Genomic DNA, 12,782 nt, shown 5'->3' on the forward strand with positions numbered 1-12,782 from the left:
CGGCGCTCATCTCGCTTTACCAGCCGAGGGAGCCGGTGTTTGTCCGCAGACAGATTCCAGGTCATGTGGCCAGCATGACTAAGCCGCTTCTGGCGAACCAGAGCAGCGCACGGAAACGCTGTTTACCTTCCCGCTGGAGCGGTACCTATTTATCTAATTGCACTTTCGAACTGCTAGGTTGGCAGGAATGTATATAGTAGAGACAAATTAAAACAATGATGTATAAATTAGCATAAATATGCAGTATAATGCTAATGGACTTTTGCAAATACTTTTTTTGCAATTGCAGACATGTGGAAACGTGGTGTACGGAATTTAAGAGAAACTGAAACTCACAGATTTATTTATTCTTAGTTCACTCCCCCCATTATATAATTGGACCTCCAACTACTTAACCCTCCATACGTTGAGTGTTACCTGTATTCTTGAATTGAAGGCAGGTTCAGATTTGAATTGAAGGAAGTGTTCAGATTTAAGGCAAAAACAGATCCAAAGCACCCAGGAAACTTACTACTCACGAGTTCAGGCAATCAGGATTTTCCTTTCCCTTTCCTTTGAATCCAGTTGATTGATAGGAGGGGCAGGGCTGCTTTCTGCTGCCCACAGATGCTCAGAGACAAACCCATAGCTTCCACTTGTCCTGCATGACCTGATCCCTCTGATTTGCTTCAGATCTCCTGTTGCTGAACGCATTACGTAATAGAAGGAGCATTTGTCAGTGACTATAGTACGTAGCTGCAGGCACATTATGCACGGAGGGAGGGAGGGTGGGAGGGAGAAGGAGGCTTCTCTGGCCCCGTGTTCCCCACAGCGCAGAGTGAGGAGGCGTTGAAGACAGGCAGGTCTGCTGCTGCCTCCTCAGCTTCTCTGAGGGGAAGTCGCTGCTGGGTTTGGACATGGTTTCATTCATCATATGGGATACTTGAAGAAGAAAAAGAGAGAAACTAAGTTGGAGAAAAGAGGATTGGCATGAGGAAGAAAGCAAAATGGAAGGGCTTCTGTCTCCCATGAGAACCAAGGTAAGGAGATACATTTCAGTGCTTTCCCGGGGAGAGGAAGTGTGTGGAAGAGATGCCTCAGTTTTTGTCTATTGTGAATCTGTACTTTTGATTTAGAGGAGGACAGCCAGATAGCTGAAAGGAGGAGAAACCCCTCATTTTCCTCTTCCTCTGCTTCAGAGGGATTCCTTTGTAAAGGCTTTCTCCTCAGCCGCTCACACTTTTCCTGTGGGTTTCCTGTCGGGATGCTTTTCATTGTGTTGTGTGGGAAGCAGGGACTGTGCGCACCCGGGGAGCTGTTCACTTGAAAGGGTCCCTGCACATCATGCTGTGGGCTGTGTGGCTTATAATGATTATTACTATTACTGCTATTTGTGGAGGAACAGCATTTTTTCAGACAGCAGAATTGCAGTTAGGCAAGGAATCGACATGGCTTTTGTTTACTTCTATCTACTGCAAAAGCATTTTTGTGTGAAAGAGACCAAATTTGCGCTGGGAGACTGTAAAGGGTGCAAGAGGACATGCTCGAAGCGGGGCTTTATTTGTTCTTTGAGTTTTATGCTAGAAAGCTGCTCAATGATTTCTTTTAATTCAGTGAGGTTTAAGAAATAAAGAGAATGCCATAGAAGTGAAGTTTGTGTTAATCTTGATTTTACATTTACAACTCGTGGTGGCATTTTGCTGAGGTGAAAATGCTGGTGGTCCACTAGTCATGTTGACATGCCTCTCACAAAGTTTGTTGAGTGACTGATCTAAATAAGGTGGACTAATACTAGTTGGTGTCATTTTTTTGTTTTGTTTAATGCTTTATAATGTGCTTTATAGGAATGCTGTGTGGAAGGGCATTGCTGTCCCTGTTTGAAGTGACTTGAGACTAAGCGATAATGACTGGTTCAAAGCCACAAAATGAACCACACAGTGGTAGAGGCAAGACTTGAACCCAGCCTTCCAAGAGGCAAGGGCTAAGCTGCTTTGGGGGAAAGGGCACACCAATGCACACACACCTCAACACAACCCCAGCATGGGCCCATATGTACATGATGTGTGTGCGTACATGGGAGAGAGAGCCACCTTGAAAAGTCCTCTGTCACAGTTAATGTGACCAAGAAACAGAAGTGTGTGTGTGAGTGCTATGAGGGTGGGAGTCGGGTTTATCCTCAGTGTCTCTGCTGGAGTTCTCTCAGTCGCGCCCGTGGCCTGCTGTGTGGAACAGAGTCAGCAGCAGACAGAACTGGCCCCAGGTGCTCCTGCAAGATACAGGTCCTGCTGTTCACAATGCAGGCATTTCACTAGTGCTCACACATTTGAAGCTGTGTGTGTCTTTAGTATGCTAGATTTATTTTGTTTAGCATGGATTGCATGCAGTTCAATAGGATTGTTGGCTTGTCTTAGCACATTCAGCTTTTTGGGAAGAGCCACGTGGACCCTGGTCTCAGAAACCAGGCAGTGTGTAGATGCCCATGCAGTTGACCACACGTTCAAGCCATTCCTAAGACTTTGCTCACATCAGTTTCCATAGTCAGCAGACTGAAAACAGAAACACCCTAGAAGAGAGCCAAGGGAGGAGAGGCTGGTTTTAGCTATTCTGAGTGAACTGTATCGAACAATAGCTCTTTCTGAAGTCACTCTGCCTCCAAACTACATCATGTCTCTCCCTAAGATTGGTTTATTAGGAACAGTGTTTTCTGTACCAGCCCCACCTCATGTCGCTTGATTCTCTTAGCCACTAGGCTCCTCCTCATCCCCCAACTACACACCTCCTGCCCCCTCATTTAGCTATGAGCTGCCCAGGGGAGGAGGTTGGCAGCGGTGGTCATGGAGAGGTAACGGGATTCTCCCTCTCAGCTGCCTCCATCCTCATCGCTCAGGACAAGCGCCAGCTCCTCCTCCTTCCTCAGCTCGGCGGCAGCAGTGCTGGTGGGGGAAATAGAGACATTCCAGGACCAAATCACAAAACAGGATGACTTCTGTCATTCTGGGACTGTTGCTGGAAAATCGGGAGACTTGGAGGGGATGCAGTCTGATACATAGACCTCCTTGGTGATCAAGTGGTGGGTTGTTGCAACCGATAGATGTGGGTTTCACAAACACCCTTTTGAAAGGGAATGAGAGGGAGTGGGAAAGGAGGATGAGAGAGAGGGGAAGAATGTGAGAACAGGACAGCTGTAGATAAAGACAGGAAAGGAAAAATTAATGCAACAAATAAAAAGTGGGTCAAATATTGCTGGTTATTGAGGAAGTGCAGCACAATGAGTCTGGAAAGGCTCAAGGCCACCGAATGAACATCGATACCAATGCCTGTGGGGAAGAAGCTTCCTTCCTAGAAGAAAGAGGTGCTGGGCCCCAAGTTCACCTGAAATGCCGCCCGCTAGAATTGAAACGCTTCTGCCCAGTCTCTGATGTGTGCAGAGACCCTAGTTTCTCAGTGACGTCAGAAATGCACTCTGCACCTGGGGAACTTGAGCTATTTTTATTTCATGTGCTTCAGCCCTGTCTTCAGCCATTGAGAAACCTCTGTCAGGAGTGACCTATTGCACAAATAAAGTCCTGTCCTTCCAGGGCACACCGTTGTTGTTACCACAGTTGTTATGACTGCTGGCATTAAATAAATGTTAATTACAGTAGCTTCAACAGCATTGGAACAGCAATTTAAAAAGATAATACCCCAAGCTATTCATATAGACATGCAACCATGAATAAAATATTGTTTTTCTGAGTGGGTGATTCACCAATCACTTATCCTAATAGAATCTGATAGGAAGTAAAGTAGCACAGCAGTGAATTGGTCCTGTAAAGGAAACTATGGAAACAGCAATCCACACCCTTTACTATTTGGTTTTTTTCAAACAGGTGCCAACAAGCCAACTCTTTTCATGTTGCCTTTATAGTCAATTTAATTACAAAGTATTATATGAATGATATAATGTTATACTTTCGTACAACAGCATAGTCCAGTGATTAGGAAAACAGTGTGTGGATGTTTCAGTTTTGATTTTGAGTCTGGTAATTGTTGTCTAAAAGCTTGGACTAAAATTAATTGATTGATTTTTGTTTTGTTTTGTTTAGCAAGTACATTCTTTCTATTCTTCAATAACAGGCTGTGTTGCCGGAGGCTTTTAGGAAGCTGGGCTTGATGTAGTAATCTTGGCTGAGAAAATGACAAAGAATATTATGGAGGAGGGAGAACATGGGGCAATTATATCTTTTGAAACAATCTTAATAGGGCAATGCTTTTCCACCACCATTGTGACTGTTTTTCGATTTAATAAAAAATTGCCAGTTTTCTCAATTTACTGTTCTCTATGGACAAAATTATAATAGTGTTGGTGATAGTTCCACTGTATGCTCATTTGTCCATTTCCTTGAAATGGTTGCCTGAGGCAAACTAGCATGATACTGATTTGCCATCTGGTTAACATCATAATTACTATTTGCTGTAAGTATGATATTGGGGCTGGGTGTCCTTTAATAATAAATATTCTCTGGACCACAAAGTGGACAGTTACGTGGAATAGGAATCAAAAGTGGACAGGTGTTACGTTACATTGATCAAGTTATTTAATGAAATGTGAGGATATGTTGATACCTAAATAGGAAAAGCCGATGATATCTATTAGCTATTTTAGCGGCGTCCAAGAGCTGGCTTTTTCTTACAGAACCAACCCAGAAATGCTGGCACCCCAAGCCCATGCCATGGAGGTCTGTTGAAACGTCTACCCAGGGCTCTGTCAGAAGTGCTGGGGAGGGCACAAGACCTTCAAAGGCTTAGTGACCTTTCCAAAGCACTGCCACAACTGTTCTTTGCACCCCAGAATGTTTGAGCAACATGAGGAAAATGGTCCATTTGAATTACCTGAGCACCCATCCCCCACGGGCCAATGGAACCCAAGAGCCACCAGAATCTTGGAGGCATTTCTACTTGTTTCTAAAAAATAGCATTCCATTTTTTGTAGGGCAGGGAAACATCAACTTGCCTGATAGTGTTGTTGTTGTGAGGCTGAATGTAAAGCAGTTTGTAAAGCACTGTGTCCTTTTAAAAAATCTAGGCAAATACTATATAATAACGATGATGATATTATACTTGGCAGTTACTTTGCGCTTGTACAAATAAATGGGATCAAAATTAAGGGAGGAGAATGGAAAGCTGACATTTCTTTCTGTGGAACCATATGGGGAGTGAGTATAATGTATATTTTTAAACTAATTTGCCTTCTCTTCAAAGTACTTAGCAGATGGCAAAAGCAAATGCTTGCATTTCATGAAAACCCAATGCAAATCCTGTAACCAAAAATGAAACCTTGTGGCTAATGTATTTCCCTGCTAGTGCATTAGAAAAGGTGAAATCGAGTTTGGGGACATTCCTGTTTCATGCTGACAGTGTCATACAGTCCTGGGCTGCTGTAGGTGGTAAAAGCAAGTGTAATAATAAGTGCCTTTAAAAACTACTCATTTGTCCACCTGCACTCCTTTCTAATTTATTCTTAGTCACTTTGCACTGGTGGCTTTAGCAGGGGTTACTGGGACGCTGGATTGCAACCCTGGGCCCACGTTGGGCTTTCTTTGTTTTCAAAAATCAAGGTCACGGAAATGTATCTCAGTTAAATTACTCATCTGCGTCTCTATATCATTGCATTGTTTGTACAGTTTGTGTGGTTGAGAAAAAGCAATATTTTTCACTAAAATCAGAAGCCTGATTATTCTAGAATGAAAGGGAATGGTGAGCATGGTTTATGCAAAAAGGTCTGTTAATTCTTGTGGCTAACTAACTACAGTGGTAACTTGGTTTACAAATTTAAGCTGTTCCGGAAGTCCGTTCTTAAACCAAAACCGTTCTTAAACCGAGGTGCACTCTCCCTAATGAGGCCTCACACTGCCGGGGCCCTTCCACCGTTCGGATTCCATTCTTAGACTGAGGTAAAGTTCTCAAACCAGGACACTATTTCCAGTTTTGCGGAGTTTGTAAACCGAATTGTTCTTAAACCGGACTGTTCTTAAACCGAGATACCACTTTATTGCCATGTTTTCAGTAACTGGCTTGTGTGAAGAAATACTCTTAAAGTTGTTGATCTGTCTTGTATTTGGTTCAGGTAGGTAGCCGTGTTGGTCTGACGCAGTCAATATATATATATATATATAAATAATAAATAAAAAATTGTCCAGTAGCACCTTAGAGACCAACTAAGTTTGTTCTTGGTATAGGTTTTCATGTGCGTGCACACCAAGAGCTGGGATTAATCTCCACAGCCCTTGAGCTCCCATGCCTTCTTTCAAAGTTCAGCCCTAGATCATGTGATTGATGAAGATGAGTGATCCGCTGTGCATGTCTGTTTTCTCACTTACAACCAGACAGGGAGTCCCTCTGTCTGTAGCTCCACCAAGTGCTGGTCTTCCAGCAAGCAGGCGCTGAGAGAGGATGTGACTACAGTTGGACTGGTCTGGCCAGGAGTCCAAAGCCATGAACTTGGTGGTGTGATCTGGAGCCAGCCATGGTCTCGCAGGGGGTTGTGAGGATCAAATAGGATAACCCTGTGTATTCCACCACCCAGTATTGAGAAGAATGGGATGCAGATATATGATGAATTATAAATGGATGTAAATTAGCCACTCTTCTCTAAGTCCTTGTTGTCCTTCCCCCGTCACTGGCCAGGCCCAAAGAGCCACGTGGCCGGTTCATCCTCTGCCTCCCAGGAAGCTAATTGTGGCAGAAGGGGAGTCTGTCCACCCTCATCCGTCAGCCTGTGAAGGAGCCGCTGCTCTGAAGCTTGCTTTCCTTTTCCCTCCTCATTCCTTTTCCCTTTTGTATTATATCTATTAGCTTGCGGGGTTCACTTAACATTTATTATACATATGGTGTATAATAAGGCTTTCATCCAGCCTTGAGGCCTGGCTCTTCCTTGATTATAAACTGGGACAAATAGGCCCCTTGTTTTCTGCTGATTTCTTTATATGTGTTATTTCACAAAGAACATATTTCAGAAGCAGATTTCATAGACCAGTAATTTGTTTGGTCAGTGGTTGCCTCACCGTCTTCTTATGTTATGGCTACTTAATAACATAGTGACAGTTGTGAAATAAAGTGTGGAGGTAAATTGCACATCAAACAGTAATTGCATTATACCATGTAATAGTCTTAAGCACATTAAATCATGGGCCCTTAATGCATTTATACCTTAGGATCTTCATAATTGGCACATAAATATGCATGAGGTTAAGGAGAAGTGGCAGGATGTGGTGGTTTGATGGGCTGCCATGTGGAAAATGTAGTAGTTAAACAGAAGGCTCCATCAACATTGCAGCAACTTTTTTCAGATTGGTAGATAAGGATTGTACAAACTGATAAGTCACTAAAGTGAAAATGCCTGGTTTGGGGATAATCAAATGTAACTGGGATGCAGATCAATATTGTGTTACTGTTCCGTTGTTCAGTGGGACTCTGTAGTTCTGTGCCTCTTGGGCAGGGCCGGCCCACCCACAAGGCGAGGTGATGCAACCGCCTCAGGAAGCAGGATCCACAGGGGCAGCAGATCTGGCCTTGTTATGTACTTAGTTGAATAGGATTCAAAATGCAGCAGTCTGATTGGTCCTAGAACAATAGGATTCAGAATGCAGCAGTCTGATTGGTCCTAGAACAATGCAGTATGATTGGTCTGCAGGAGCCACCCAATCCAGCTCCAGATGGAAGTGAATCCACAACCTGATTGGCCTACAGGAGAATTCCGGAATTAGCCAATCACGTGCAGCCCATTGTGTAAATAATGTATATAAAGCAGATACTTTGGGGAAACTTTCATTTCTCCTAACCACTATGAGCTGAATAAAGAGCATGAAATCCACTCTCGACTCAGAGTATATTTCAGGCCTGCAAGGAATGCGTTGCCCACTGTTGTTGCCGCGGGGGCAGCCATAGCTGTTTTGCCTTCCTTGGAGGCCAGATCTGTCATGTCCTCTGCTTCCTCCCCCCCCCCCGCATGCCTCCTCTACAGCAGCCTCTTGGTAAATAGGAGGCCTAAGGAGGAAATGGCTGCCCTCTCCTGGGTCTCTTAGGGTCTGCACCTACCTGGTGTGATTCAGAGCAGCCCCTGCCCCCACCACAGCCTTTGATTCCCACTTCAACCATTGGGTTAGGCTGATTTGATTCTCCCCCTTGTTCCCAAGGTAGATTTCCATTCCCCACCATTTTGTGGTTTGCCTCAGGTGCCAAAAAGTCTTGAGCTAGTCCTGCTCTTGGCCATATCACAAGGGATCCATGGCTGCCATTGACCCATGCCACTTCCTCAGTCGCACGTGACTTGTGTGGGGCTGTCGCTGTGTTCCACTTGCTGGAACCAGGGATGCCACAGATATCTGCGTTTTTCTGCTTCCGAGGTGCAAGCTGCATATCTGTCGTTCAGATAAATGCTCAGACAGGCATCAGGTTTAAGAATGTGATTGTGAGGGAATAAAAGGGATGGCTGTCTGCACCATCTGCAGGGCAATTAAGTTATTGGTTTTGCTTCTAAAGTGCATGCAATACACAAAAAGTGTTCAGGTCTGCATTAGTTTGATATGCTTTCAAACAGGAGAAATGATGCGCAATTAAGCCATTTGTGAGTAAAAGCAATATACATGCAAAGTCAAACAATGATTGGGGTCTGCATGGCTAAATAATAATAATATTGGTGTGTATGGGCGGGGTGGATTCTTGACCCAGCAGAAAAATGTTCCAAACCTGCATTTCCAGTATGCAGGAAGGCAGCAACGTTTTCTGATTCACCCCGCCCTTGCTACAACTTCAGTAGAGAAGTCTGCCTTAGCTGTGTGTCAGACCATGGGAGACGTGGACTTGAGATGGAGTCTGAAAATTCCTCGGTTTACATCCAGGCCTTGTTGGCCATTGGGAACTCTCCCTGGTGCTGTGTCCACTAGTATGCCTGGCATTTTGCTCTGTGGGCTCCTCTACAGGACCAGAACTGGAGATGCCTTTCAAAGTAAGCTGGGTGTCCTTCTCTTGATCACCCCCGAGGAATCCGGGGTCCTGAGAAGCATTGTTTGCAACGTTTGCCATTCTTGGCAGCTCACCAGCCATTCAAACCCCCTTGATTGTCTTCTTGCTTTGCAAGGTCCATTTGCATCATTGAGAGGAAGAATGGGGCTGCCTTCCTTCTGCCTTCCTTGTCTCCTCCTGCTTCCTATCTGATGAGTCGTATCCTAGGGTTGGGGCCCAGACACTGTAACATTACACAGCAGCTATTTCAAAGGAGGCACAAGAATGAAGGCTTATGCTGAGTTAGAGTTTACTCTGAAACTTCTCCTACAGTGAAATTTGAGAAGATGTGGAGGTTCTTTCCCCCGCAAAATCTCCAAGGAATTTAAGGGGAAGCAAAAAGAGCAATGTCACCCGTCAATGAAAAGACAATGCCATTGATTAGACTCCTTACAGAACAAGGGAAGAGGACGTTGCATGTGTTTGCTGGGATTGAAGATGCCATGTTTGGTGCCTTGAGACACACCCCAAAATGGAGATTTGCCTCAAGTGTCTAAACTCTAAGGACCTGCAGAGCACCTACGCTTCCTCAAAGTTATGCAATAAAAATGTGTTAGAGCATTTTCTATATTTTGTCTTGTGAGCAACTAGACATTTTTCTTCTCATGCCATCTTTGTAGATCTTGTTCAAGTATAGGCTCTTCCTTCATCACAAATCAGTGCCAATCTGATTTTTAAATAAGTGCCAAGGGTAAAATTCCTTGGCAATTCCTGTCAATGTGCCACATACCAGTCAGTCTATAAACTTGGGTGTGTCTCTCCTCACCGGCTTTTTCTATACAATTAATCACACACACAGCGCCCGCCGCAGGTCTTCACATAGACAATGCTACCTCCAGTATTGTTATAACACCCCCCCCCTCGCGCTGCAGGCTTGGAGGAGTAAAAGGAGCTGTGCAGAAGAGAGAGAAAGAAAAGTGACACATAAATGGTAATTAGTTTATTTCCCTTGAAAATTCTGCCTTTTAAAATTTTGTTTTATAATCTCCAGCCTCTCACAGCACCTCTTAATCCCCAATGCTTTGCCATCAGCAAATACTGCTGGCAGCAGCAGGAGAATTCCAGCTTCTTTGCTCTTAGCCTTTCCCAAGGCTTGCTGCTGAATTTGCAATGAGCACCTGGCTTAAAAGCATGCAAAATGAGCTGGCCCAGTGCTTCCTCCCTCATCTTCTTTGAGAAAAACAGAAAGGGATTTTTTTGAAGGGGGTGTTGCTTGGTGGTTCTTTTTTCTTCCTTCCTGTACTGTTTTTTGTTTGTTTTGTCCTTCAAAGCTGCCGTCTCCTTCTGGACCATCTCAAAGGGCTGAAAGAACTTTCAAATGGACTTTTCTTCTCTCCCCACAAATGCTCCCTGACTGTAAATGGAAATTAATTATCATTAATTTCACTAATTATCACTAAGCACTGCATCCACAGATAATGAGTTTTTAGTGTTGTGTACCAAAGAGTTGAGCAGAGGTTGAGCAATAAAAACTGTAATGTTTAGATACAGCACATAAACCTCTAAATGGAGCTGTTTTGTATTACCAAATCTTATTACCATTATCAGTTTATTTATAGGTTCTAGGATTAGCAAAATCCCATGTTGGTGTTCGTTGCTGAGAACCTGTTTTTCAAGGACTCTGTTAGCCTTCTAAAGTGTGTGCTTGCTGTCTTTGTAGTTTGAATCTCCTCTAAAGACCTCAGCATGGCCTGTGTGAAGATTAGAGATGGGGGGAGAAATTTGATTTAGGGGAATCTACCCACTATGCACTTTGTGAAACACAGCTGCCCTTTAAAATTTGCACTTTTCTGAATTTTGCAATGTAGTTCTCCAGCCAAGTAATATGCACAGAAATTCATGCACTAGAGTAAAATCTGCATAAGAAAGCATCTTTTAGTGAAAATAATACAAAAATGCATCATATCGGGGAACATTGCTTTGCATAACTTAGCAATACCTAGGAAAAAATATTTTATATTATAAGCAATCATGATGAAACTGTGGCATTTGTTCCAGAGTTGCATGAAAGTTGACCTGCCTTATCCGCTAAGTGCTTTAATACTAAGTGCTGTAATATTAAAGAGCCTCTAATAACCAGGTGCGGGGGGGGGGGGGGAGTAGCAAAAGGGTAGATAGATAATTGCCTTGATGTCCTGTTTGTCATCTTCCCAGGGGCATTTTACTAGCCAGTGTTGGAGAACTTTGTCAGATCTGGCCAGTAACTTCTTACATTCTTATTGTGCTTTAGATTACCTGTATGCAGGCAGATTAGATTATGAGGTATTCAATTATTCTAATGCGTTTCCCCATCACTTATCGAAAGAAGTCCAATATTTTTGAGGAGCAGATTTGTTGCACAAGACCTCCCAGTCAGTTATAAGTGTGCAAACTGAACCTGTTGGTATGCAAATGAACCCCACCCCAAAATGGCAATGGTCTGGAAGTGCCCTTAACATCCAGAATTAATCTGGAGTTAGTATTGTAATATCTGCATTCCAAATAGTTGTATTCTAAATCTTACTCCAGCACCCATACCTCTCTAACCCCTTCTGGAATATGAGTCAGGAGTGGTTGGTAGGGAGGGGGGGTGCAGCATGTGTTGAGGAGCAGGGCAGAGCAGTAGCAAGGTCAGGATGTGAGGGGGCGGCCCTTACAGGATTCCTGGAATAGTTGTGCCAGTGAACCTGCCCTGCCCTGCCTGGTACACAGCAGGGATGCTATCCTGACCCTCCCCTTCAGAGTACTAGAACTCACAACACCAGTTCTGCCAGGCTGTGCGCAATTTGGTGTCTTCCCATTCATTTATTTATTTATTTATTTATTTATTTATTTATTTATTTTCTATACCGCCCTATATCGGAAGGTCTCAGGTTAAGTTATATTGTCATTGCCCATTCTAGCATATAATAGGCAAGTACTCGGGATGCTCTTGAAAGAGAATGCAACCAATATCCCATTCATGTTGGCAGAAGAACAGTATTATACAGAAACCAGAAGCTGGGATGACCAATGACCCTGGAGGCTTCTGCTCCAGTTCTGAGCAGTGTTCATGATTATTTCTGAACATTCTGAACACAACATAGCATTTGTACAATTCAGGTACTTAATGAATAAGACTTTCTTCTCGTATAAATCCGCACAAGAATACTTAACATTTCTATGTTGGCGAGAAGGCGTTTGTCTCCCTTATGGTTCAAAGCAACTCATGTGCGTAGTTTCATTAATCTTTGCAGCATTTCCAGAAGATTGTGGTTAAGGCAGTGGGATCTTGGTCAAGCTCGTGAGGCGGTCTCAGAAAGCTACAGCCTCTCAGCCTTTCTGCTGCCACCGTCATCTGCCATGTGGGGATAATAAAAAGTACGGAGTTGTTGTGAGGAAAGCTCCATGTGCTATAGAAAGCCTGTGCAGCATTGCCTAAAATGAGCTACTGGGTGTGATTTGAACCACAGTCTGCTAGATTTTCCTTTCCCACATTTACAGCACAATCCCCTGCATAGTTTACTCAGGAATTAATTCCCACTCTGTTCAATGGGGTTTACTCTCTAGGAAGTGTGTTTGGGATTAGGGATGGGCAAGCCTATCAGTTTTGGGGTTCTCTCAGTTTCTCATTTTTCCAATGTTAAGTCCAGTTTTCAACAATTCCACATCAGTTTGTGTTTTTATTTTTTTATCCTCATGAACCAGCATTTTGGTGCAAATTTATCATAATAGCATGATAGTATGCAGTTCCTCCAAACTTCAGAACAAACTGCACAATAAAATGCATTTTTTGTATGTTA

At 43.6% G+C, this 12,782-nt stretch overlaps 1 protein-coding gene across 3 annotated transcripts in view; it reads left to right on the forward strand.

Moving 5' to 3' along the window:
• The window catches only part of FRMD4A (FERM domain containing 4A), a 411,715-nt gene that overhangs the window by 58,356 nt on the left and 340,577 nt on the right, over positions 1-12,782 (forward strand). Inside the window, exon 1 of one of the 3 annotated variants that reach the window (XM_081023502.1) lies at positions 831-1,019. The exons of the other annotated variants lie outside the window; for them this stretch is intronic. Coding sequence (XP_080879628.1) covers positions 987-1,019 — 33 coding nt within the window. The 5' untranslated portion in view covers positions 831-986. Of the gene's footprint in view, positions 1-830; positions 1,020-12,782 lie in introns of those variants that run through there. 3 annotated transcript variants of the gene reach the window in all.

This window comes from Podarcis pityusensis (assembly GCF_964106645.2).
Source record: "Podarcis pityusensis genome assembly, chromosome: 10".
Lineage (NCBI taxonomy): Eukaryota > Metazoa > Chordata > Lepidosauria > Squamata > Lacertidae > Podarcis > Podarcis pityusensis.